We start from the raw sequence: 25,734 nt of genomic DNA on the forward strand, positions 1-25,734 counted from the left end.
TGGGTCCCGCCCCCGCCTCGGATCTCTCAACCCCAGGGCTCTGCCTGGCGCGCTGCTGCCAGTGCCGCGGGTTCCCGGCTATGGACGCCTCAGAGACCCCGGCCCCGACCGCCGCCCCGGGCCCGGGCAGGAAAGAGCTGAAGATCGTGATCGTGGGCGACGGAGGATGCGGCAAGACTTCGTTACTCATGGTGTACAGCCAGGGCTCCTTCCCCGAGGTGAGGCCCTCCGGGGTGCCGGAGGCGGGTAGGCTGCGGGGGTCGGGCTCGGGACCACTGGGGACAAGGGCCTGCACCCCAAGCCCGGACCCCGGGTCCCCGGCGTCTTGCTCGGGGAAAGTCGGCCGCTTCCCTGGGGGTCTCCCTTGGGAATTCCAGAGCCCAGGGGGTGGGGGAGCCGAGCTGGATGGGGCGACAGTGGAAAGTGGGGAGGAGTCCAGCTGGACCCCGGGACCCCGCCACATCCCTAAGAACCAACCTGACTCCTTCATCTACAGCATTACGCCCCATCCGTATTCGAGAAATACACGGCCAGCGTGACAGTGGGCAGCAAGGAGGTGACCCTGAACCTCTACGACACTGCCGGTGAGTGCGGCTGCGCGCGGAGGGTCCTCGAGGCCGCCCGCAGGGTGTCTCCCATCTGGGCATCCCTGGCCGCCAGCCTCCGCGGGGCTCTGACAGCCCCATTACTCCTGGGGGCCGCAGAGAGGCGCCGGCTTGGTGGCCCTCTCAGCCTCCTGGGCCTCAGTCGCCCCATCTGTAAAAGGAGAGAATTTGGACACGGTGAGCTTCTGGGCCACCACCCAGCGCTCAAGTGCTGAGAGCCCTCTGCTTCGTCCCTCCCCTGTGGTTCTAGAAAATCCTGTAGGTTTCTTTCTGCTTCCTATGGTGCTCAGATTTCGTGTGACCTGCTATGGTCTCTTAAGATTGTGTGGGCTGTAGATTTGAGTCCTCTTGTATGGAGTCCGTGGGCAACATTTCTGAGTCTTATGCTTCTAGAATGCTCTGGGCAACAGATCAGAGCTTGTGACTCCGAAAGTCTGTGGCAGACGGTCCTGAAGCTCAGGTTCCCATGGATGAAAATTTTGATTCCCACACTTCTGGGATTCCATGGGCTACAGTACGGGATTCTGGTATTTTGCGCTCCGAAATTCTGAGCCTGTGGTTTTAGGATTTTGTGGCTACAGTTCTGTGCCTTGTTGGTTTCCTGGAAGAAACCAAGCACTGAGAAAGGAACAGAGCTCTTGGAATGAGAGTGACTACCTGCAGCTCCTAGTGGATGAATGCTGCTTGCGTTAGTCCTCAGAGTCCTCGTTGTTGGGGGATGGGTGGGAAAAGCAGACCAGTAAGAGGATTTGGGTGATACACTGGTGGGTGGAACTGTCTGTCCTCAGAGAGCTTCCATCTTGCCCTGGCTCCCCTCTGGACTGAGTCAACATTGGGGAGCATAGGTCAGGATCCCCAGCTGAGGCCTCACCCCTACCTCCATGACACAGTGTTTAGTGACCTGTGACTCAGTGTTTAGTGACTTATACAGAACCTCGTCATCGGGTGCCCCTTCCCCAGACAAGCCTTGTATGTATGAGGTGAAGTCTCTGGTCTTGGAGCCAAAATCCAGCCCCGTCCAGAGCTGCCAGTAGCATCTCTCGCAACACCTGGAGAGGATGGGGAGGGGCTATCCCTGCCCCAGACCCCTCTTCCGTTCCTGCCTTTGGCAGGCTTTGCTGTCTGGGTGTGTTCCCACCTTCCATGCAGTGGCCTCTGTGGACCGTCCCCCTCTTGTTAGACGAGGGTCTGGCAGGGCTGCTCCCAGAACTCGGGGCCAAGCCTCCCATGGGTGAACTGGGAAAGCTAAAGGCTTCTGAGGAATTCCTGAGGGTGTGGCCACAAGAGCAGTAAGAACCCTGGTGTGTCTGGGACTCTCGGTTTCACATGTTTCCTGTCCGGGAAGGGGGGGCAGGTTCATTAACATTGTGGGTGGGGCCGGAAGAGTCCGGGATTTCCCTCAGGGCATCTCCCATCAGGTCCCCAGGGTTCACTGTTCACGTAAGCCTGCTCTATCACATCCAGCGCTGGACTTCTGGTCTTTCTGGTCTCACCCAGAGAAAGGTGCTCAAAGAACATGTCAGCGTAGGTTGCCACGTGAAGGTTCTGGAAAGCTTCTACTTGGTGTAAGAACGGATTTGCTCTAAGAGCTGCTTCGGTAGGGATGGAGAGAGCTTCGTCCCCTGCTCTATAGCCCCAAGCAGTGACAGTCCCTCCTTGTGCTGGCTCCTTGGCCAGGCGTCATGGGGATGCCTGGGTCTTGGTTTCCTCACATGTAATCAGGCCTAAAATCGTCCTGAGCAATACAGCAGGCCCAGGCGACGGGCAGCGCCTCACCCTGGGGCTGGCTCTCAAGGAGAGCTGTGTTGTCATTGTGATTTTTTAGCCCCCACCCGTTTCTCAGCATGACTCTTCCTAGCAGTCCCCACAGGCAGCAGGACAGTGCAGGGAAGGAAGGAAGAGCTGTGACAGCTCCCTCCTCAGGGGTGTCCCGCTGTGACCGGTCCTCACCTGGGAAGCCCGCTGTCAGGAAGAGCGCGAAGGAAAGACTGGGCCCTTCGTCTTCCACAAGCCAGTGCCCAGCACAGCACTCGTCCTAGAGCGAGGCTTGTGGGATGACTGTGCCGTGGGTGAAGGATAAGTCTGAACGCAGAGACGCCCCTGGAGAGGTCCTCTGTGCTAACGGCGATGATGTCTGTCTCTACCCATGAGGTGGACAGATAGCAGGAGAATGTGGCAGAAAAGATTGACTAGGTGACCACAGAAAGAGAGTCGGCGAGCAAGAGATGAATCTAATAAAGGTTATTGTAGAAGGTTCTAGAACCCAATGGGCTAGACCCCATGGCAAGGGTGGGAGGAGGTGGGGTACAGTGTGGCATCTTTCCAACCAACCACTGATGACCAGAGCCCTGGGACGGGTGGCCCCCTGGGAGGCTGGACTTCATTCACTCCCAGGACCTGGGCCACAGCATCCCACAGGGGAGGCCAGCCTGGCTACCTGTCTCCATCCCGCAGAAACAGTTACAGACACAAAAGCAGCGGGAGGGTGAATGGGGGGGGGGGTGACAGAGCTCCCAAGCTCTGAAGGTGAGAGCTGTGTTTGCAGCCATGGCCCAGCAGCCTTGCCTGCCGCCCGACACCCTCAGAGGCAGGAAGCTGTGGTGAGCTCTGAAGTTTCCTGGGCAGAGCGGGGGCGGGTGAGGTGGGATGTTAAGACACCAGAGGCGGAGTTATCTGGGCCTTGGGGTGGGGATTGCCCAGGGTGGTGGGGAGCTGTGGTCCCCTTCTCGGCCTGAGGTGGGAACAGGAGGAAGGCGGGGGACGGAGGATTTGCTAGGGCGTCTAGGGGCCAGGAGCACTGGAGGCTCGGGGAGCAGGAGCCGCGGATCATTAGCACACGCTCGCAGCTCCAGGCCGGTACTGCTCCAGCCCAGCCACGTCAGTCTCCAGGGAGGACATGCAGGTGGGCGGGCCCCAGTAGCCCTACTAAAAGTGGGTTCCTCTTCTGGAAGCTTCACCTTCTCACGCTGCCTGTACTCCTCCCATGACCAACACTCTGGCCAGAGCTGGGACCCACCTGTCCTATGTATGTCCTCCAGCTGATTTGGGGACCACTGTGGCCTGATGACACCCTCTGTCTTGAACCTAGCCGCAGGCCTTGGGGACCCCTTCCCCCAGAAAGATGACTGTCGCAGCAAAGCCTCCCGCAAAGGAAATAGCGGAGCCTCACTTCCTCCCTGCCCCAGAGAACTTTCCTCGCCAGCAACAAAAGCCTCGTAACTGAGGCTTTTTTAAACATTTGACACCCATCTGCAGAAGCCAGGGTGGGGCCGCTGTGCGCCTGTAGACAGGTGACTCGGCCCCTTTAAGCCTTGGCATCACTGTGGGTAAATGGGAGGGTAATAGTACCACCTGTGGCTGGAGGACCCCCTCGGTCTAAAGATCCAGGGTTAGAACCCCCCAGCCGGGCCCCTGCCCCTCAGAAGTTTCTGTTTTAGTAGTAAGCACAGTAGCAGTTGGACCTCACCTTGGTCCATCATTGCTCAGCCTATATAATTCCTTTAACTATCAGGGCCAGGGTTATCACCCCCTTTTCCAGATAAGGAAACTGAGGTCCAGAGAGGGAAGGTACCAAGGTCATAGGACACGAATCTGACTGCAGCCTGGCCCTCCTGACTCATGTGAGAGAGGTGTCTAGGACACTCCACCCCTCCCAAGGAGACTGAGGTCAACAGCACCTGGAAGTCTTAACATGGGCCAGCCTGGTCCCTGGGTGGAGGCCCACACGGAATCCTGGGGGAAGTCGGGCCAGGCACAGTCGTCCCCCTCCCAGAGTCCCTCTCGTTCTTGAAACGCTGGCAGCCTTCTCCTCCTCACCTGGTCAGAGCTGGGCTATATAGGGTAAGGACAACACCTCTGTACCCTTTGGGGTAGACAGAGGTACCCCAATAGTTCTACCTACGGTCTTCTGTTATTTCCAAAGCTTTCTCTGACCTGCGTGACCTTTGACGAGTTAATTCGCCTCTCCGTTCCTCAGATTCTGCGTCTGTAAAATGGGGATAATAACAGCTCTAATAGTCATAGTGAAGAATGATGAGTCAGTGCAGGCCAGGGCTTCTCATGGGGCCTGGCATATGATGAGCGAGCATTGCCAATAAGTACTTTCGATAGTAACCGTTTTTATTAGTATTGTCATCAAGGCTCGCCTGCTTCTCACATATCTACTTCACAGATGAGGAAACTGAGGCCGAGAGGTTAATTCCCAATTGGGAAGGCTGTGGAAGGCTTCCTGAGAGAACTGGCATTTTAGAGTGGCTTGGCAGGCAGTTGACCTTGGATTTGAGTTGGTGCTCCAGCTCCCGGGGAGCCTGTCTATGACCTTGAGAGATGCCCCTTCAGCCACGTGGGCCGCTGACAGGAAGAACCCTCCCCTCCCAGCTTACCTCTCAGAGCAGCGGCTGAACTTTACACAAGAGATACAAGCACAGCGTCCTTGGAAAGGCTGAGAGCCGTGGGGACTGTCATTGCATTTCACGCACACACTCACTTGTTCATACGTTTGTCAGACGTTTGCCGAGCTGACCCGAGTCTCGGGGGTTGACAGTGAGCAGCACAGACAGCGATGACTCCTGTCCTCAGCAGGCACGAGTGCTCATGGGGGAGACCAAAAAAAAAAAAAGAAAAACGGAAGACTATCAGGACATCAGGTAGTGAGTGATACATGGGAGGAGGAAAAACAGAGGCTTGGTGGCTTGTGGGGTAACCCGGGAAGGAGGCCGTTTCAGAGCCGTTGCGACGGCTCCCTCCGAGAAGGTGACACTTCTACAGAGACCTGAAGGAAAAGGAGGGAGCGTGCCATGCCGCTACCTGGGCAAGAGCCTTCCAGAAGAGGGAGCAGCAGGGTGGGGGTGCTGAGGTGGAGCAGGCTTGGCCCCACTTCCTCCTTCAACCCTCTCAGCCCGACGTCTGCCTTCGCCAGCTCTGCCGACACCGTCGCAGCCATAATCGCCAAACCCGGTGGCCGGTCTCAGCCCTCGGCTCTGCTGCTTCTGGCCAGAGCTAAACAACTTCAGCAGCCAATACTGGACGCCCACCGGGTGCCAGGAGTCATTTTAAAGGGCAGATAGGGTGCCTGCCTTTGGGGTGCTGCTTAGTCCCGCGGGGACAGGCAGTAAACGAGCGGGATCGTGGGGGCACAACGGGTGGGGGTGATGGCAAGTGGCGGGGAGTCGGCCCGGAGGCATGAGGAAGGACGGGGAGCTCAGCAGGCCCGGTGACGCTTCCGGAAGGGAGTGAGACCGCGTGTCGTGCTTCGAACCCCGTAATTTTTCTTTTTTTTTTTTTTGCAATGTACAAAGCAGAGAAAAAGCGTTGCTGTCCGGTCCCAGACAGAACGCTCGACTTGTGATTTAACGAGCCGGGGTGCAATCCCGGCCCGTTCGCTGACACGCGTCCTGGGGCGGGGCCCGTCACTTCTCTGAAACGCAGTTTCTCTCCTTGTACATGGGAGTCCCTAGGTTTCCTGACTGGCACATCCGGTGGTTGCTGTCGGGACTTCTGAATCATTTATGAGCAAGGGCATTCTAGAAAGTATATAAAGCACAAGGTGGTATTAAGTAGAAAGAGACAAGGCAATTATCCTGCGGAAGGAAAAAAGACGGTCAGTCCGAATGATTAAAAATAAAACGCGAGGAAGGAGATGGGGAAAAGATGAGGGCCCAGCATGCCGGGGGGAGGGAACAGCACGTGCAGAGGCTCTGAGGTCCAAGAGCTTAGGAGGTTTGAGAAACAGCAAGGAGGCCACCTTGGCCGGACGGCAGTGAGTGAGCGGTGTGGCCGGGGGGAGATGGTCGAGGCCAGCGGGCCCCAGGTCATCTGGACCACAGGGAGGTGTTCAGATTTTGCTCGAAGGCCATAGGGAGGCACCGAAGGTGTTTCAGTTGGGAAGAGAGGGGCAGGATCTTACTTGTGTTTCAAGATCCGTCCAGCTGCCAGGTAAAGAATGGACGCACTGAGAGGCAGCAGGAGACCAGTGGTGGAGACGTTTGACACCTGCCCTGTCTGTTACAGTAGCCACTGCCCTGTGTGGCAGTCAGTCACTTGAAATGTGGCCAGTGTAATGCAGAACCTGAATTTTTAATGTTAAATAGCCTCACGAGGCTGGCGGCTACCCCATCGGACAGTAGAAGTCTAGAAAGACACGGACCAACGTTAGAAGAGGGGACAGTTTGGTGACAGAAAGGGGGAGGAGATGGGCTGGAATAGCATGCTGGGACAGTTTCCCACTGTCTGATAAGGATTTCTTCAGCTCGTGGCGATGAAAGCAGGAGGGCCTGGATGTGCACCCCCACCCCCGTTCTCCGGTGTTGGGGGGACTTGGGCTGAACAACGGCATGGACAGTCCTCCTGGCCCAGCCATCGTCATAACTGTGGCAGCTGTTCACTGCACATCATCCGGGGTCCTGGGTCGAAGGGGAGAGTGGGAAGGGAGAGGGTGCTCATCAGTGGGGGGCCGGAAGCAGGACATGGCCCTTCCATGCTTCCCGGAGAGGCCACTTATCCCGAGAGGCCTTTAGCAGCGGGGGAGTGGAGGGCAGGCTGGCATCACTCGGGGCATCTGCAGGCTGGAGAGAGGAGCAGGGGCGGGGGTGGGGGATTCCTGTTCAGTGGAAGAAAGTCACTTCCCCTTTCTGTGGAGGTGGCTGGGGGCCGCCCATGAGCCTCAAAGGCTCTCACAGGCCTCACTGTGGGGGTTTTTCAAAAATATCAGGCGTGATGACTAAGTACCGTGTATCAATCCAGGCCTGCTTCTGGGCTTGGAAGAAAAATGTACTAGAGGACATTATTGGTGGAGTCTGAATGTGGCCGGGGATTGGACTAGAGCACCATGCCGGTCCTGCTTCCCCGAGCCGGACACTTGTGCTGTGGCAGGTGAGAGACTGTTGCTGCTCTTAGGAGATCCGCAGGGACAGACCCCTGGCTGAGGAGGCCACATCTGCCTCTGCCTCCCCTGTGGTTCAGCGTTTATGGGGTGGTGAAACGTCAACACTCCGTAGATCTGACTAAAGGAGTTCTTGGTGCTGTTTTTTGAAATTTTTGTTAAGTTTGAAATTGTAGATATAAAATTTATATAAAAAAAAACAAGCCCACCGCTGCTCCAGCCCAGCACTGGGCTCTGATTCCCGCGGTACTGGGGAGAGACCCATTGTTGGGAGCATTCTCCTCTCCCCAGGTGTCTGATGTGGGGGTGACGGCTGCTGTGTGGGGTGGATCTGGGTGGGGAGCGAGCTCGTTATCTCCAGCAGCCCCTCACCCCGCCAGCATCTGCCGGAACTGGCAGGAGGAATTCCACCTGTTGGCCTGGGCTCACCCTCCCTGGTTAACTGGTTAACTGCATCTTTGGGCGGGGGCTGTGGCTTCAGTCTGCACCCCGACAAGGTGACGGGGGTTAGCCGTCCTCAGCATAATTGCCAGCAGCAGCGCTTCGAGCGCATAGTTGTGATCAGGCCCGGCTCTGAACACTACCCGGGTTTCATGTCATGTAATCGTTGCTACCATCGGGGACTGTGGGCTGCCACGTGTTGTCCAGATGAGGAAACTGAAGCCCAGAGACGGGGGTGACTTGTCCAGGAGGCCCCGACCCCTTGGACATCTGAGCCCACACAGGGGATTCGGATGGGCAGGAAGCGTGCCTCCCTGACCCCCACCTGCTCTCCCATTTCAGGGCAGGAAGACTATGACCGGCTGCGGCCCCTGTCCTACCAGAACACTCACCTTGTGCTCATCTGCTACGACGTCATGAACCCCACCAGCTATGACAACGTCCTCATTAAGGTGAGGCCCGTCTCCCAGCCAGCCTGCCTCTGGGGGTGGGGGCCACGGATTTGGCCCCAGCCCTGATCCCCGGCCTCTCCCTCCACAGTGGGTCCCTGAAGTCACACATTTCTGCCGTGGGACCCCTATGGTGCTCATTGGCTGCAAGACGGACCTGAGGAAGGACAAGGAGCAGCTGCGGAAGCTCCGGGCGGCCCAGCTGGAGCCCATCACCTACTTGCAGGTCAGCCAGGGGCCCCGCCCCCACCCCACAGCCAGGAGCCCAGGCCTTTGGCCACTGCAACTGGGGTGCCCTCGTGGCCTCTGGAACCACCGGAGCAAAAAGGATCCTAAGGATGATAACTTTGAAATGTTAACTGTTGCTAGTCCATGTCACTGACCTCATTTAATCCTTATAACCCCAAGGCAGGTACTAATCGCTGTCCCCCATTTGCAGCAGGTAAATTGAGACCCAGAGAGGTTAATTAGCTTGCCCAGGGTCACACGGCTAACCCGAAGTGGAGCTAGGATGCCGTTCCAGCCACTCTGGCTCCAGAGTCTGGGCCGTGAACCCAACTCATGAGAGTCACAGGCAAAACCAAACCCCGTGGTCTTCAGGGAGAGGCCCGAGGGAATAAAAGGAATGAAGTTTAATGAAAGAAAGAAGCATCAGGAAAAGTACATTTGTTTTAGAATTAAAGATGCTTTTCACTTTAATAGCAAGCTCAGTTGCCTAATCGTACTTTCGAGAAGGAAGAGGGGCACGAGGCCTTCATCTCTTCTCGCAGGCCTGGCAGACACCCCAACCAGCCCCGTTTCTCAGAATTCGGCCCCGGATTCTGCCGGCGGTTGGAGAGATGGCAGGGTGGAGGCCTCCGTGTCTCCCAGCAGCGCCACACCAAACAGGCCCTCTGCTCCATCCACGCACTGGTGGGGGCCAGCCCGGGGGTGGAGAGAGGCGCCCCACACCAGGATTTCGGCTCCAAGAGCCCCCAGAGCCAGCCCTAAACCCACAAGGCGGTATCTGGAGGCACCTCCATGCTCCAGGCCCCTCATCTAATGCTGGCCCCTCCCCCCACCAGGGCCTGAGCATCTCTGAACAGATCCGAGCCGCCCTCTATCTGGAATGTTCCGCTAAATTTCGGGAGAACGTGGAGGATGTCTTCCGGGAGGCCGCCAAGGTGGCCCTCAGCGCCCTGAAGAAAACGCAGCGGCAGAAGCAGCACCGGCTGTGCCGGCTGCTCTGACCCCTCCGGGCGGGCACGTGACCCTCGGAACAGGACTGACGGGTCCCCAGGCCCAGGCTGCTCCCTGGGATCCTGCCCCAACCCCAGCTTTCGAAGGACACTTGCAATTGGGTGTATCCAGTGCTTGGTGCCTAGAGCCCGTGGTGAGGCTCTTAGAACATTCTGGAACTCGCTCCTTTCCCAGCTTGGGTTCTGACCATGAACTCACCTCTGGGCTTCACACTGGAGCTGCACCCTCCGTGGTAGTTGGTTAGGGCACTAGACTTAGTCCCTGTGTACCCTAGAACTGGCATTTGTCCCCAGGACCCTGGAATGCCCTCTCCACATCCTCCCCTCAGCCATGTGTGTCCCCCTTTGCACACCCAATAGGTCTTCAAAGCCAGTTCCTGAAGTGACAAACTCCACTGAGTATGTGGATAAACGTGGATTTGGCAGTGTTCCCCACGGCCCCAAGCCTGCTGTTCCCGTGTCACCAGCCTCCCTGGGCTCCCCAGATAGGCACGGCTGCATCCTCCAGCTCCTTGCTTCCTTCCCCTGGGAGCTCCAGGGCTGGGATGGGCCCGAGCCTATCAGAAGAACACAGGCAACAGCCCCGGAGATGAGGGCTGGTACCGCTCCACCCACCCTTCCCCCTCCGCCCCACGCAGAGGACTTCTTGCAGCCTTTGGCTTGGCTGCCATCTTTCCAGAGCTGGGCACACATGCCCCCAAAGAGAAGAAACTCAACAAAATAAACACCCTGGACCTGCCCCCACCCTTGCCTCCAACCCCTGCTCAAGTCTCCTGACCTGCAGCCCTCCCTCTGCTGGAAACCCAAGATGAAAAGTGACATCAGCTCCTGACTCTGGCAAGTCAGTTCTCTCTCTAGACCGTTTGCCTGTCTGCAAAAGGATGACACCGACTCATGTAAATAGTCTTCAAGCTCCCTTTACCCCTCAGAGCCACGGCTTCTGCCATGGTGTGTTCTGGAACCTAGAACATCTGGCCTCCTGCGAGAACAGATTTCAACGACCCCCCAGCTGCAGATTCACAGAACATCCTTCCAGAATGTCTGGGAGTTTTTAAACAAGTGCCCCAGGTGATTCTAACACCCCAGAGTTTGAGAGCTGCCTGGTTCCTGCATGAGCTCAGGGGCCAGCATTACCTAGGATGGGATGATGGCTCCTGCCCTCCCCAGTGGCTCCTGCCTCAGCCCCCACCTTACCCAGTGCTGCGGCCCCCACCAAACCTGAGGCTCTCTGAAGTCAGCTGCTAGGGAGAGGCTTCTGAGGTCTACCCGACCCCAACTAGGTTCCTCAAGGCACAACCATGCTCTGGAGACTCGACAGTGTTCTAGCAGAACCCAAGGCCTCATGGACAAAGGATGGTCTAAGACAGAGGTCAACAAACTATGGCCTGTGTGCCGAATCTGGTCGCTGTGTTTTTGTAAATAAAGTTTTATTGGCACACAGCCACACCCATTCATTTCTGCATGGACTGCGGGCCAAAGGTAGTAGTGATACAGACCATCTGGCCCTTCACAGGAACAAGTTTGCCGAGCCCTAGGCTAGGGCAAACCCAGATGCCTAAAGAGCTGGATGGGAGGCCCAAAGCCGGAAGCCGGGCAGGGATGAAAGGGAAGGGGGGGCCTCCGTCAGACCGGAAAGCAAGCATGCCACCCTAGACAGGCAGCTCAGCCCACCGAGTGCTGCCCCGCGGGCATGTTGCCAGGTCTTTTTATTTTTCTAGGGAAAGTAAAAATCTGGAATCTTACGGGAGGGGAAGGGACATTTCCCATTTTTAAAATGTACCTAAAAAACATGGAAACCCCTTTGAGAGCCAAAGCATGGCTGCGGTCTGGCCGAAGGGCATCTGCAGGGCAGTGATTAGGGGGCAGCTGAGGCTCCAGTCTGGGACGAGGGGCAGAAAATTCAACCAGACCCGTTCTCTTCTTCAGTCTCCCCAGGGATACAGAACTAGCCTGAGGTGACCGGCAGACCTGCCCTGTGCAGCCCCCTAGTAGTGAGGATGCTCAGACTGCCACACATTCCAGCACCTCGGAGGTGGAGGGGGTCTCAGTGCCACTCTCTGAGTACTCACAGCAAGATTCGGGAAGGTGAGCTAAGGGGTTGGGGATCAGGAAGCCTCCAAGGGCAGACCCCAACTCAGTGTCGAAGAAAAATGTCCTCAGACCACCCAAACGATTCAGGGGCTGGGGTGCCCTCTGCCGGCAACCCTCAGAAAGCCCTCCCACTTTAGGTCCTCCCCTTCTAGTTGCTCCACGGGCCAAGAGCCCCAGGCCCCAGGGAGGTAGGGCCACTTCCCCTGTGGTGGCCAGGACAGGAGACTTGGGAAGCACAAAGAGCATGAGGCACAGACAGGCGTTCTCTGAGAACTGAAATACCGGCCCCACGGCAGGGGGAGGCGGAAGGAGGTGGGAGCTTATGGCAGAAACGGCGTGCCCAGGCTGGGAGGCCCCGCGGGACGCCCAGGGGCTTCCGTCCACCCCCGCCTGGGACTCTGTAAGTAGCAGGTCACACATCCAATCCCAGGAGGCACGTCCACACCCCACCCTGAGGGGCTGGAATGCGGGAGTGGGGACACAGGGGCTCCCTGAGGCTTAGCCTTCCCCCAGGAAGACTGGCCTGGTCTGGCCAAGAGCGGCAGGGGGAGAACGGAGGTTCTAGGGAAGTGGGGAGGACTCGGTATTAAATACGTCATAAATAGGGAGGCTGGGTGGCTAACACTGCAAGGACGGGCTGGGGTCACATCCTTCTCATCCAGGCGGGGGACTAGGGCCTCGGCCCTGCTCCCGGTTGGGGCGCTGGCCCCTGAGGTCACTGCTGCCAGGGGCCACTGGCACTGCTGGGGAGCAAATCGGCCGCGAGGGTGCCGACTGGGATCCCCTGCAGTCTCAAAGTCCGGGACTCCAGGCGCACAGCCCCGAGGCTCACGGCGTCTTCGCCTTGCTTCTGTTCTCCTGGAGCTTGGTGTGCACGACCTTGAGTGTGGTCAGGAAATTGCCGAGGAAGAGCACCAGGAACGTGAGCGCCAACACGAACACCTGGCGGGCCGGAGGAAGAGGGGGCAGCGGGGAAAGGCTGTGCCGGCTCGGATCAGCTGCCCTGCTGAAGTGCCCACCCCCACCCCCGGGCCTCGGAGCCCCCTCAGCACAACCCCACCAACTGCGGGGTTCTGCCAGCGGAAGGCAGAGATCTGGGCCGACTGGGTGACGTGGGGCAGCCCTCGGGGTCAGGCAGGGTCCTGGGTATGCGTGTGGGGGAGGGCTCCTCCCTCAGTCCCATAGCATTCGAGGGGGTGAACCTCCACTGAGTGCCTCCCTGGCCTCCCGAATTCCCTCCCACAGTCTCCCAGACGCCAGGAGCAGAGCGGGCTGGGCAGCAGGGCCTCACAGAGCGGGGTACAGGGGGTGGCTGAGGGGAGAATTCTCCCCAAGCCGGCCCAGCCTTCCCCAGGACACCACCCCCACTGCCACACGCACATGCACACGCACAGGCACATGCACAGGCGCACGCACAGGCGCACGCACAGGTACATGCATACCTGCCATTCTTTGCATTCTTCGTGGCTGGAGAGCTCAAACAGCGTCACTGCATTGTAGAGCTGCCAGAACTAGGAGGGAGAGGGCACTGCTCACCCCAGCATTCCCCCGGGACCTTCGTGGGAAGGCCAGGGTCCCCCGCCTTCTGGTACCAACTGCCCTGAGACACTGACAACCCCCCTTCAGTGAAACCGGGGTCCCCTAGGCCTGAGTAGCCCTTGCCCTTGGCCTCCCTGGACCCCACAGGGCCCAGTTCGGGGTTGGCTGGTGACTGCGGGAGACGCCTGAGGACCTTCCGTTCCCAGGGGTCAGCCCAGAGCAGCGGATACACACAAACTCCCCGGGGACTCACGTGGCCACAGAACAGAAAAGGCAGAAGGAAAGTGAGGCCCCGCCACATCCAGGACTGGAAGCCTTCTGTGGAGAGGAGGCCGGGCGTGAAGGGCCCGTGTGAGGGGGTCCGGCTGCCCACACGGCCCCGCCAAGCCCCCACCGCCCAGCCATGCCCCCCACCCTGAGATTAGCCAGGCGCGCACACGCGCACACCCGCACACGGGGCGGCGGGTACAGCCTCCGCCTCTTACAGGCACATGTGCGCGCACTAGGAACGTATGAAAATAACCCAGGGAACGTGCGGAACGCCTGTCACCGGCCCGGCTGCTCCCCGGCTGCTCCCCGGCTGCTCCCCGGCTGCTCTCGAGTTGCCATGCACTAGGTGGGCTTGACGACCCTGAGTGTGGTCGGGAAACTGCCCAGGAAACTGTGGAGTGCTGATGCCCCGGGCGCGTGTTTAACAATTTCTTTAATTTGCATTCTGTAGGGGACTTCTGAACGCATCGTTTCAGTCGAGTCTTGACAAAGTGGGGCCCCCTTTGCAGAATAATTCGATGGAAAAGACCATCGCAAAACATAGCAGAGTTTTATTAAAAATCGTTTCCCCTGAAAGTTGAGGTGAGGGATCTCCGAGCTTTTGATTGAGTCCCCACCACTGTGAGTTAAAACAGTTACGCACATGTTCCTAACGTATATACGTGGATGTATGTGTAGATAGACATATCCACGTGCAGACATACTACACTGAGCTATGTATACGCATGGCAGAACTAGGCTAACATTACGTATGTTATAAAGCACAGCCAAAAACCAGACACTTAAAAAGGTAAGAGAGAAGCCAGCATCGCACACGGCTGGCCTCACAACTCATCAGCTGAAACAGAATCCGCAACGTATGAAAAGCAACTTGGGTAGAGGCTGGCAGCCCCGGCTTTGAGTGTCGTTACGTCCTTACTAGCACATGCTCCCAGTGTGGGGAGTTAAGGGCGAGGTCTAGGGGAACGGTCAGGGGCCGGTGCCTGTCCCTCCACCCCCCAGGTGGGCTACTCACCCACCGTGAGGTCCAGATGATTCCTCTCCCCCAGAGCCCGCAGCCGGTAGAGGCAGCCCCGCTGGTAATAATATTGCAGGAACTGGACACAGCCTGCAGGGGGAGCACGGAGCCCAGAGGATTAGGTGTCACTTCTACTTTAGGTGGCTGGGTCCTCCCTGCCCGGAGGGCAGGGGGCTGCCCTGGGTACATCCCTCTCCCACTGCCCCGCCCCCGCCGCCACACACACACCTACACCTCAGTCTGAACCCACTTTATCTGTTATCCAGAATACCAAGAGAGCGCGGGTTATCTTAGGAGCCGACTGAGCCCCCAGGTACTCTAGAAATTTCTAGAGCTTTCCTAGGCATGCAGCAGGCACGCGAAAGGTGCTTGCAAGAATGGCAGCACCAAGCTGGGAGCTGCGTGCAATGACAAGACAGCAAGAGACAGTGCCACACAATGGGATGCTGTGGTCACAGGAGGGAGAGTACTGTGTTTCCACATGAAAAAAATGCCCAGGGTCATTGTTAAAAGAAAAAAACCCAGGTTGTAAGGTCGGCTCTGAGTACAGAGGGGTCGCTCGTTGGTAGACTGTGCATAATGCAGCACATGTGTGTGTACGTGCTGACGAACAACTGTTTGAGAGGATACGGATCTATTTACAGTGGTCGCCCCCTGAGGGCGGGATTGTACGTAATTTTCATTCTCAGCTTTATATATTTGTGCTTATTTGTACCCAGGGTTTTATTTAAAAATTAAATTGTACTTTTTGAATAGGCAATATGCACACGGTATAAAATTCAAAGAGAACAAAGGGGTGCTTGGTGAAAAGGAAGTCTCTCCCCCGTCCCCATCCCTCCAAGCTCCCCTTTTCCAGAGGCGACCCCTGGGACCAGGGCATTGTATGTAAATCCAGAGCTTTTCTTACACGAGAAAAAGAACATATTTCCATTCTGAGGAAAACAAAGTTAGTGCCCTCAACACCAGTCAGTTCCCAGAGGTCGACACTGGTCCAGTTCTGGTCTGGGGGTGGGCGGGGAAGGCAGTGACTGGCGCTCCAAGGTGTGGGGGTGGGTCAGGGCATCGCCCTCCCCGGGCTGGGGACTGGGCGGAAGGATGGAGTTCATCTGGGGCGCAGAGAGCTCTTTTCTGGATTTCTGGGACCCTCCCCTGCCCCAGGCTGGCCAGGGACCTCCCCCAATCTCCACTTCCTCCCACAAAAGACACAGCCACCCCACCACCCCAGAATCTAGGCAAGAGACACTCACTCTGAAAAATGGAAAACGCTAAAAACTGGTCGCGAAACTTCTGATAAATTAGTCCATTAGGCCTGCAGAGCAGAGAGGCAAAGGTCAGGTGTGCCACGAGATCAGAGTTCTCCCCGCCCACCCCGGTCCGACCAAGAGATAAGAAAAGCTTTCACGATTAAACCGAGGTCCCCGATTCCTACCCCCTTTACCGCCAGTGTCCCTGGGGCTAGACCCAGTTAACGCCCTCGCTCTCCAAGTCCCTTCTGGAACCAGCGGAGCCCCATCTGTTCCCCCTCTCCGCATCTCGGTGTCCTCGGCGCCACAGCCTCACCCCTGTGCTTGCTCCAGTCACTTGGGCCCCTGCCAGCAGGACAGGACATTCCCCGGGAAACTCCCCAGCTGGCTTGGGGAAGGGGGTCCCTGCGGGCCAGCTCTAAGCTCACACTTTCTTCATGGCTCCAAAGTCAGCCAGGCCATGGCCTTCGAAAGCCCCATCGGAGTGCCCTCATCCTCCACTGGTCCCCACGTGGGGAGTCGAGGGGGGTGAGGCAGGCAGGAGACACTCACCAGGTCAGCATCACTCCGGACAGGAAGGTGGACACGTAGTGGTGAGACACCCACCAGCCTTTAATTCTTGGCAAGAACAAGAGAAGGAAAAGGAACTGAAGCGGGGAGAAACACAGGTGTCCCCCAGCTTCCCAGCTTCCCGCAGACGTGTGCAGGGGCTGCTTTGCAGCCTGGAAACTGCCATGAAGTAGATCCATGCCATGACTTGGCCCTTCACCCTGTCCTGCAGAGATGCACTGCCAGCCACACATAAGCCACCCACCGATTAGCCTGCAGAAGCACTCGGGCCTCCGGGTGGCTTCCAGCTACCCTCAGGACATAGCCCTAACTTCCAGGTGACTGCAAGCCCCACCTCCCTGTCATCTCCACCTTGAACTCACCAAGACCACTGCTACCTCAGGGCCTGCTACGGGCTGAACTGTCTTCCCCCAAAATTCATATGTTGAAGCCCTAGCCCCCAATGCAATGGTTTTTGGAGGTGGGGCCTTTGATGAGATAATTAAGGCTACATGAGGTCACAAGATGGGCCCTGGTCCAACAGGACTGGGATCCTTATAAGACAGGAGGAGTGCACACACTCACAGAGCAAAGGTCACATGAGGACACAGGGGCCGTTGGCAAGCCAAGGAGAGGCCTCAAGAGAAACCAACCTGCTGGCCCCTTGTCTTGGACTGACAGCCTCCAGAATTGTGAGAAAATCTTTCTCCGTTGTTTAAGCTGCCCGGGCCGTGTATTTTGTCGTGGCAGCCGAGCTGCCTGACCGGGCATCTGTACTTGCTGTTCTCTCTGCTCCGACACGCTGGCCTGCCTGGCTCCTGGTCAAAATTCAAGTTTTGGACCAACTGTCACCTGCTCCAAGAACCCCCTTCCGAGCACCTTATCTACAACAGTCAGGCAGCCCCACACCGGATCACACTGCCCCTGTTTCATCTTCTCCATGGTACTCACCGCTGTCTGAATTTTTTTTTTTCCTCATTTTTTTTTCTGAATCCCTTCTCCCACTCAGATGTAAACTCCAGAAGAGCAGGGATCCTGTCTGTCTGGTTCATCGATGTACCCGTGCTACCTGGCTCCGAGCAGGTGCTCAGTGATAAACCCAGCACACACACACCCACACACATTTACACAGAGCTGCAGCTACCTACGTCATCCCGGACAGATACAGAGAAATGACGGGCCGCACACGCAGCACGTCGCACCATGCCAGACGCAGCTGCTCCATGGGAGCCCTGCGCCCTGGGCTCATCTGCTGCTCTGTCACAGAGGCCGTCGTCTCGCCCTGAATTGATTTCACCCAGCCCAGAAGCTGTGGGGACTCTGTTGTCAGAACTCGGCACTCCCCCGGCTCAGGGCTCTCACTCTGCACTGGGGAGGGAACATGGTTGTCACACCCCCTCCTCAGTGTCAGGGGCAGCCTAGGATGAGCATTGGGCCCTCACGCCTGTGCCTGTCAAAGTCCCTGAGTGTCTCAGGCCTCTCTGGCCTTCCCCGACTCCTCTACCAGAGCTCAGTTATCTGAACACTACATGGCAGGGATGCGCTTGGCCAAATGCAGCCTGAGAGCGGCCGAGCTCATCCTCCCAAGGACTGAGCGGTAGTGACCAGGACGCCTGAGGCATCCACGGCAGCAATCAACCCACCTCCCTCCAGGACTCACTCTCAGGAGTGGACTGGGATGGAGGCCCACCAGAAGAAAACACTGGAGATCTGCTGGTTCCAGAGATGAGCTGCTGGATTAGGCTTTCTTTTTAGCCAAAACTGTCCTGTAACTTGCTCTCTTGTCTTGACTCCCAGGCCAGTACCTATAGACCTGTCACTGGCTTCTTAAATGCCACATCACATTTCAGGATGTGGCTCTGCCACAGTCTTCTTGGCTGTTCCTCGATCGTCACTATCATCCTCGATGTTGCCACAACATTCTGTGGAAGTCCCCTAGTGTGATGACACTGTTTCTCTAAGAAGGGGGACGGCTGGCTCAGAGGGTGTGTTCATTGGGACTTGTCAAAATTACCCTCCAAAATTGCTATCCCAATTTATGCCCCCATCAGCAGTAGGGAATATTTGATTCCCTAAACCCTCCAACTAATTAGGTGAAAATTGATGTGTCACCGAGGTCTTCACTTGCTTCATCCTAATATGTGGGTTTGCGCGGTCTTAAAACATCTCAATCAGAACGTAGACATAAGAGCAGAAACCGAATCTTACTCATCCCTTCTCTTTGCAGCCCACAATAGTTCTGGGCGTAAATTAAATGTTCAGATAATGGCCTGTGGGTCCCTCAAGGGTTATGGTGAGGGATAAGGCTTTTTCCTTTATTCCTAGCACTAACAGCACTAGGTAAACAGTAGGCATTTAATAAATGTTGGATAAAGTGAGGTCCCGGAGGTGCGGCTGGTGAAAGCCGCAGCTGGTCTGAATGCCACCAGCACAGAGATGACAGGAGATGGTTGCAGGTGCCATGTGAATTCACAGGACAAGACAAAACATCCATCCACTTCTTTGTTCCCAGTCTCTCCCGCCCCACGTCTGTCCTGCCTGTCAGAATCTATGAGGGGCCCCGGCACTAATCTGATAGAAAAGGCAGTTGGCCCCATCCTCAGACTTTCAGCTTGAAGAACGCCCAAGAAGCTTCTCTGGAACCTCCTCAGTTCTCTGCAAAGCCACATGCAAGTCCTCGGGTCTTGGTAAGCCCCACGTTCCTTTGTCCTGTTCTCCAAAGCTCCCCTGAGAAATGCCCTCTTCTCCATCTGGGAACGGCCTGAGCCAGACTCAGGCTCTGGACAGCCAGCTTTGCTGAGCAGCAGCTTTTAATTTCACAGCTTGCAGTGCCCGGAGCACAGCAATGACAGCTGCCACCAATAAACACAGCTCAACGGCCCTGGGAGAGGCTCGGAGTCGCTTCTTCCCAGCCCCATTGGTCCATCTGCATACTCCAGGGCTCTGGGTAGGTTTTGTGCACGTGTGTATGTTTATATAATAGTTTTATTGTGATATAATTCAGGTACCATACAATTCACTCATTTAAAAGTATATATTCGCAGAGTTGTGCAACCGTCAGCACAATCAGTTTGGGGACAATTTTGTCACTCCGAAAAGAAACCTGCACTTATTAGCAGTCGGTCTCTGGGCCCATTTTGCCACGGAAATGAAGCTTGCAGGGGCTAGTGGGCTAATAAGCAGACAATAGATGGCCCAGGAAGAGTGGTGCACGCCTGCCAGAACGTAGGGACAGCATGTCCTGGTATATGGGGATTGTGCCCGGGAGACCACGGCCCTCCCTTCAGGGCATTTTGTCCACATTTGTAGGAAATATGTATGGATAGTGATGTTTGACTATGTGCACCAGCCACTATTCAACCCCGGGCTGTTTCTGGCTTTGTGCTTCTGGTAATCTGGGCAGTTAAAGAAATGGCTTCTACCCTGAGGATCCCTCCCTTGCCTGCCACCCCTACACCTCTGTATCCCGGGAAATATCCCTACAACAGCTCATTAGAGCCAGGTGCCCATAGGCCGACTTGCCAGGAAAATGAATATGATCCCTAATCCATTATTCGTCCTGGCCCAGAATTAACTGTAGAGTACATCTGATGTTTTGCCTGTCAATCACCCCCCATTATGGTTCCAGGACTCCGCTTCCTTTCAGGGAACCAAGTCACTCCCTGACTCAGTCTGGGTGACTGGAGAGGAGCTAGGATATATAACTGGGCACATGACCCAGAGCCAGCCAATCAGGGTGCTGCATCCCTCCAGCCTCAGTGATTGGCTCAAGGATGAGCATGTGACCTGAGCCTAACCAATCAGAAGTCTATCTCAAGACTACAGCTAGACTTGTGGAGGAAAGAAGCTCCTCTGGGATTGCTGATCCAGTAGGATGCTGACCTGGGCTGCTGGGAATCAGTGCAGGGGACAACAAAATAGGTAGGTAGGAGGTTATTGACATCGTTTGAGACCTTTTCACCTCCTTGAACTATTTATGCTCCTATAAATCCCCTTCATGTTTACTTCTCTTAGGTAGTTTTCCATCAATTGCAGAATTTGCAAGGGAAGTTGACTTGTTTATTGTACTGAGCTAATGAGCTACATCTCACATGGGAGGCATCAGACACAGAGCAAGGGTGGCACTATGCCACGATGGGGGAGTCCTGCCACACCCCTACGTCTCTAGGCCTGCTTCCCTGACCACAGCCCTCATTCAGGCCTCAGGTGCAACCAGGAACACGATGAAAAAGGCTCAGTCAGACCAAAGCTGGGCAGCAAGCCTCTAGGAAGCCCACATGGCCCAGCTCCACCTGTCTTTAGAACACTGGTACAGCTCCAAGGACCTTGCCTCATTGCAGAACTTGGGTTTGATTCATTTTCACAAAGACCATGGGCTCAGGTACAAACCCTGAGCTCCTGAGCTCCCCTGGGACACTTCAGAGATGAAAGAGGTAGAATCCATCCCAATCTGACCCCCTTCTTCCTCCTCCTCATTGTGCTCTTAGCTGTGCATTTCTTATTCTCTGGTAAGGCCCAAATGTGAGGGGAAACCTTGCCTGCCCCCAAGAGAAATGAGCTCTGGGAAGGAGCTGGGGGAGGAAGGACGCTAAATATCCAAGAGATGTTGAAGATGAGTCAGGGATTTGGTCAGCTAGATCCAGCCCACCTGCCGTACGCCCTCCCCCACAAATTGGCTACAATTCCCATAGTCATTCTTGTATAGATGAGGCACCTACAGGCCCACCCCACCCATTCCAGACTCCCCAGTGCCACCACATCCAAACCCCTGCCCCAGGCCAGAGTGGCAGGACAGGACTAGAGGAAAGGTGCCATTACAACTTGAGATTACTGAACTATATTTGCCATTAATGGGCCTTTAAAAAAAAAAAAAACTCTATGAATGTTCCCAAAAGGCACAGGGTGTGACCTATCTTGGAGTCCCTAGATAAGTCTGGCACCTAGGAGACGCTTGATAAATGTGTAGTTAATGACAGATGGGGGCAGAATGGACCCACATCCACAGCTTTGCTTTACAAGCTCGGAGACAACCCTTCCTGCTGTCCTGTCAGAGCACAAGCTCCAAGGAAGCCCCGCCAAAAGCCCCTGCTAAAGCATCAGGCAAATAAGGCTTGCCTTTGGAACTCCATTTCTTCCCCCCTTTGTCCTCATCCTCTTTTTTCTGGTGTGCCCCACACTTGTAGGGACCTCCACTCAGTTGTGCTCCCTTTTCTCTGGTAACGCCCCCATCCACAGCTTGTCATACCAGAAAAAGAGCAGACCAGAGTAGCTCTTACTAAAATGTCAGTGACCATTAGAGACACAATATGCCCCAGAACACTCTTAATATGAGTCCATCAGAAGGGGGAAACTCCAAGCCTGACAGTAGGCCCATGGGTACAGGAAGAGGATTAGCACCAAGAAGGCCTTGCCCTGGCCCATCTCCCCACTATGTACTACTGTGGCTCTCCCCCAACCATACCCAACAGCAGAAAGATACTAAAACTCAGGAGAACTATCAATGCTATTATTTGGTAAGATTTTCTACTTCAGTGTTTCCCAAAGCATGGGGCACGTACCGCCAAGTTTTGCATGATAACTCGGGTGTAGCACTAGATGATACTGAATTATCTTTTCCATTCTCCTTCCATTCTCCTGATTAAGTCAAGGAGTCTTGGTTAGATGCTAGGACATCTTTAATGCCTCTCAAGATCTGCGCATCTCCGGCTTTACACACAAATACACACACATGAGAGAGCAGAGCTCAGGCTCAGAGCCTTCAGGAAGCAAGAATGATTGACTTAAAAAAAATTAGACAAGGAAAACAAAAAGATATTTTTATACTACTTCCCCTTTCCTGCAGTTGATGCTGGTTTTCCATGAATGGTGGTGAAATAAAGTGTCCTTTTAAAATAAATATTTAAGTAAAAAAAAAAAAAAAGGGGAAGATCGATTTAAAATGTGGGGAAATTATCATCTAGGTGATATATGGACATGGCAAAAATGGTGCAGATGAGACAGGAATGAGGGCAGTTTGAGAAACACTGATCTTTTCTAAAAGGCTGCCCGCTACAGGGCCACGTACCTGACAGCCACCGTCCCCCCAGCCCTTACCTCACGGCTCTATGGGAAAGGCCCGGCAGAGCAGGGATCTGACCCAGGAGACCACTGGGCAGAAAAGTGAGAAGGCGGCAAATTATCTGGGGTTTTGGCAGATGTCCCAATCTTAAACACATAGCTCCTGGTTGTTCCTGACTAGCCCCCTGGAGGGGGGCAGAGGTTGTTCCTTTTGTTTCAGGAAAGGACAAGGACAAGAATGGTATGAAGGGGTTTCAAATGGCCACCGCAAAAAGGAATCAGAACTATGGAAAATAGGCAAGCATGGATACTAACTGAGTCCTGAGACTCTCTCATCTTTCTATGGGAGACCACCCAGTCTTGTCACCAGAATCCATTCATCCCACTAGTGACAGTATCCTAGTTGTCCTCTGGGGAACCATTCCCTTCCTGACATGCAGCTTCTAGGTTTCCAGTGACGGCCACAGGGGTGGCCATACGGCTCAAGCCCAGCCAATCGTAGCAGCACATTCTCTGGCCACAGTGATTGGTTCAGAGACAGGCACGTGACCCAGTAAGCGCCAATAGCACCCAGTGAGATTCTGGGAAGAGAGGAACGTGCCCTTTCATGCTGAAAGTAAAGATGTGAGTCCGGAGCCGCTAGATGCCCCTACATGGAGCTAGAGAATAAAGACAACACAGCAGAAGGCGTAGGTGAGCGCAAGAAGCTGGGTCCTGATGACGCTGAGCACCTGGATGAAGCCTTACCTGAAGTCAGCCCCAACAGACCTGTCCTTGACATGAGACAATGAATTTCCTGTTATGTTGAGCCCATTTGAGTTAGGGTTTCTGGTAAGCAGTTTTCCTCCGCTCTGGGTATGAACAGTTACAGACGCCTCTGAAGAAGGGGGCGAGGCCGGCCGAGGATGACAGCCCTCACCTGCCTCCCCTCTGAGACAGTTCTTTCTCCCCCCCACCACACCCCCTCAAAGCAAGGCCCCCACTTACCTCGAGCCATTGCTGATGAGAATACTCTCCCGAATGGTCAGGGTGCAGTAGTACCACACCAGCAGGAAGTTGAAGAGCTCGTCTGTCACCCTGGTGTGGAGAAGCAGTCCTGAGCGTGAAGCAGGCATGAGTGCCAGGGTCGGCCATCCCCAGCGCCACCTCAGGACAGCCGGCCAGGCCGAGGGCGGCCCACACGGGTGTGCCTCAGAACCCCCAACCCTCCGCGAGGCAGAGGGGGTCCGGCCTCTGAGGCATCTTCTCTCCACCCAGAACGCCTGCCCCTCTCCTCATCTTTCTCCCTGAATCCTAGCTGCCCTTACGGCTCTAGCTCAGGATCCCCCCTCTTCCCCTGGCCATTCAGCCCACAACGACCTGGCTCCCTTCGGAATTCTTACGTCTGATGTGAAACAGAAGGACTTCAAGCAGAAAACTCAAGATGCTACTTGAAACTGTCAGCATTGTCAAGACCCCAACTCCCTCTGTCCCCTTAAACGTTCAGTAAACTTCATTACAGACGATTCTTACGGCCTGAATTGTCTGTAAGATGAACTTAAGAACTTCCCGCCCCCTGGACGGTGACCACAGCCAGGAGCTGGGCAGAGCAGGCCTTAAAGGCAGACAGACTGGGTGGCTGGAGCTGTGCTGCGGCCGGGTCAAAGTGGAGGGCTGGCAGACACGCTCCGTGTGACCTTGTCAGAGACCGGCCTGGCCTCGGCTTTGCCGTCTGTGAAACGGGAAGGCTGGTCCCCTCCGTGAGCACTCCGGGTGAAGGATCTTGGGAGAGCCTGCAGCAGACGGCCCCACAGAGGGCCCCCCGACCACAACCGGTCTCTCTGACAAGACCTGGATGAAGGCTCTATCTCCGACCCAATTCGGAAGTGCTTCTGTACCTCCCAGAGTCACACAGATCCGTTCGGCAGGGGACAGAAGTGACGGCAGCGGGTGCTATCTGTCCGCGGGGAGGGAAAACACCGCTGTCCCGTCCCCTACTCCGTTTCTGCCCCTGAACTGGGTGACCCTTCTCCCCAACTACAATGGCCCTGGGAAGATACGACTCTAACAATAATAAAAGATGTCGGAAGCTGTCTTTTAAGCTATGTGACACAATGACGGGCTCTCAGCCCCCAGCCCTGCTGAACTGTCGCCCGCAGAGGCAATCTCGGGAGAGTCGGGCACAGGCTCTGCAAACTCATGGCCCGAGTTCAAATCCAGACTCTACCTCTTGCCAGCTGGGGGACCCTGGACAACCTAGGGATTCTCCCGCACTGTCACGTCCCCATCCGTGACGTGGGGAGAGTAACAGCCTCCCCTGCGCCCCGTGGAGGCTGCCGTGAGCACCCGCTGAACTTAATGCGTGAGGTACTGAGGACAGTGCTTGCAGCCTAGGAAGACCTGTGCATGTTCCCTAGGGTCATGTTAGAAGCACCACAGAGTGTCCAAAGTCTGAGAAATGGGTCTCAGACACCTAACTGAGAAAATCAACGTCTCGCTTGAGTTGGACGGAAGTGGGGGGCAGGGGAGCAGGGAGGAGCCCCAGAGCAGAGGGCCACCGAGATCCTGACTTTTGCGCTCACCTCCAGTCGGGCCCCGTAGCGAGTGGTGGGGACCAGGATATTTTTCGCTGTTGTTTTCCTCTATCTTATCAGTAAAGAGAGAAGTAAAACTAAAGCTTTATGGCCCTGGCACTTTAGGGACATGCCCAAGGTGCTGGGCTTCTCTGTTCTGCTGAAGTGCGTGAGTTTCTGTTGCTGCTGCAACACGTGGGCACACGCTTAGCGGCTCAAAGCAACGCGCGATTATTCTCTTAAAGCTCTAGCAGTCAGAGTCCGAAAGGGTCCTCAGGACTGCGCTTCTTCCGAAGGCCCAGGGAGCGAGGCCCTTGCCGTGCCTCTTTGAGCTCCGAGAGGCCTCCTGAATTCCTCGTCTTGTCACTCTGACCTCTGCGTCTGTCACCACGCCTCCTTCTGTCACACTGGCCCTCCTGTCTCCCTCTTATAAGGCCGCTAGTAATTACACTGGGCCCACTGGATAATCCAGGATCATCCGCCGTCTCAAGATCCTTAACGTAATCCACCTGCAAAGACCTCCCGCCACGTCAGGTGCCAGAAGGTGTGCGCCTCTGGGGACCATCCTTCGGTCCGCCACTCGAGGCCAGCTCTGACCGCCGAGAACGTGCAATGTTGCAGGTGTTCTACGCAGACGGTCTCTACAGACCCGCCAACGACCCTACAGAACTGGTCCCTGTGGCAGGCGCACATGCACACTCATGCCCAGAACCCGCCACCCCTCCTGGCTCACCTGGGGGCTTTCTCAGGCCCCTGTGCTCCCTCTGCTGGCACGAGGGGCAGACAGAAGTAATCCACGGT

The 25,734-nt window shown here is 55.9% G+C and overlaps 2 protein-coding genes across 3 annotated transcripts in view; one reads left to right on the forward strand and one right to left on the reverse strand.

Moving 5' to 3' along the window:
• The first annotated feature begins 26 nt into the window (after positions 1-26).
• On the forward strand, positions 27-11,053 carry RHOF (ras homolog family member F, filopodia associated). The gene is made up of 5 exons (XM_039879382.1): positions 27-218; positions 497-584; positions 8,269-8,378; positions 8,467-8,601; positions 9,440-11,053. The coding sequence occupies exons 1-5, from the start codon at positions 81-83 to the stop codon at positions 9,602-9,604; spliced, it is 636 nt and encodes a 211-aa protein (XP_039735316.1). The 5' UTR covers positions 27-80; the 3' UTR covers positions 9,605-11,053.
• TMEM120B (transmembrane protein 120B) overlaps positions 11,022-25,734 on the reverse strand; it is a 35,794-nt gene continuing 21,081 nt past the window's right edge. Inside the window, exons 6-12 of one of the 2 annotated variants that reach the window (XM_039879380.1) lie at positions 23,369-23,458; positions 16,328-16,393; positions 15,779-15,840; positions 14,533-14,621; positions 13,497-13,561; positions 13,147-13,215; positions 11,022-12,646 (exon numbers count right to left, since the gene is read on the reverse strand). In XM_039879380.1, coding sequence (XP_039735314.1) covers positions 13,191-13,215; positions 13,497-13,561; positions 14,533-14,621; positions 15,779-15,840; positions 16,328-16,393; positions 23,369-23,458 — 397 coding nt within the window. In that variant the 3' untranslated portion in view covers positions 11,022-12,646; positions 13,147-13,190. Of the gene's footprint in view, positions 12,647-13,146; positions 13,216-13,496; positions 13,562-14,528; positions 14,622-15,778; positions 15,841-16,327; positions 16,394-23,368; positions 23,459-25,734 lie in introns of both variants that reach the window. The other variant, XM_039879379.1, reaches the window with a different exon arrangement.

The sequence above is a fragment of the Pteropus medius genome, unplaced genomic scaffold (assembly GCF_902729225.1).
Source record: "Pteropus medius unplaced genomic scaffold, Ma_sr-lr_union100, whole genome shotgun sequence".
In the NCBI taxonomy this organism is placed as follows: domain Eukaryota; kingdom Metazoa; phylum Chordata; class Mammalia; order Chiroptera; family Pteropodidae; genus Pteropus; species Pteropus medius.

Coding starts and splice junctions, on each gene's coding strand:
- RHOF (XM_039879382.1), top strand. CDS start 81: ATGGACGCCTCAGAGACCCCGGCCCCGACCGCCGCCCCGGGCCCGGGC. Junction 219..496: donor GCCAGGGCTCCTTCCCCGAG/GTGAGGCCCTCC, acceptor CTTCATCTACAG/CATTACGCCCCATCCGTATT. Junction 585..8,268: donor GAACCTCTACGACACTGCCG/GTGAGTGCGGCT, acceptor CTCCCATTTCAG/GGCAGGAAGACTATGACCGG.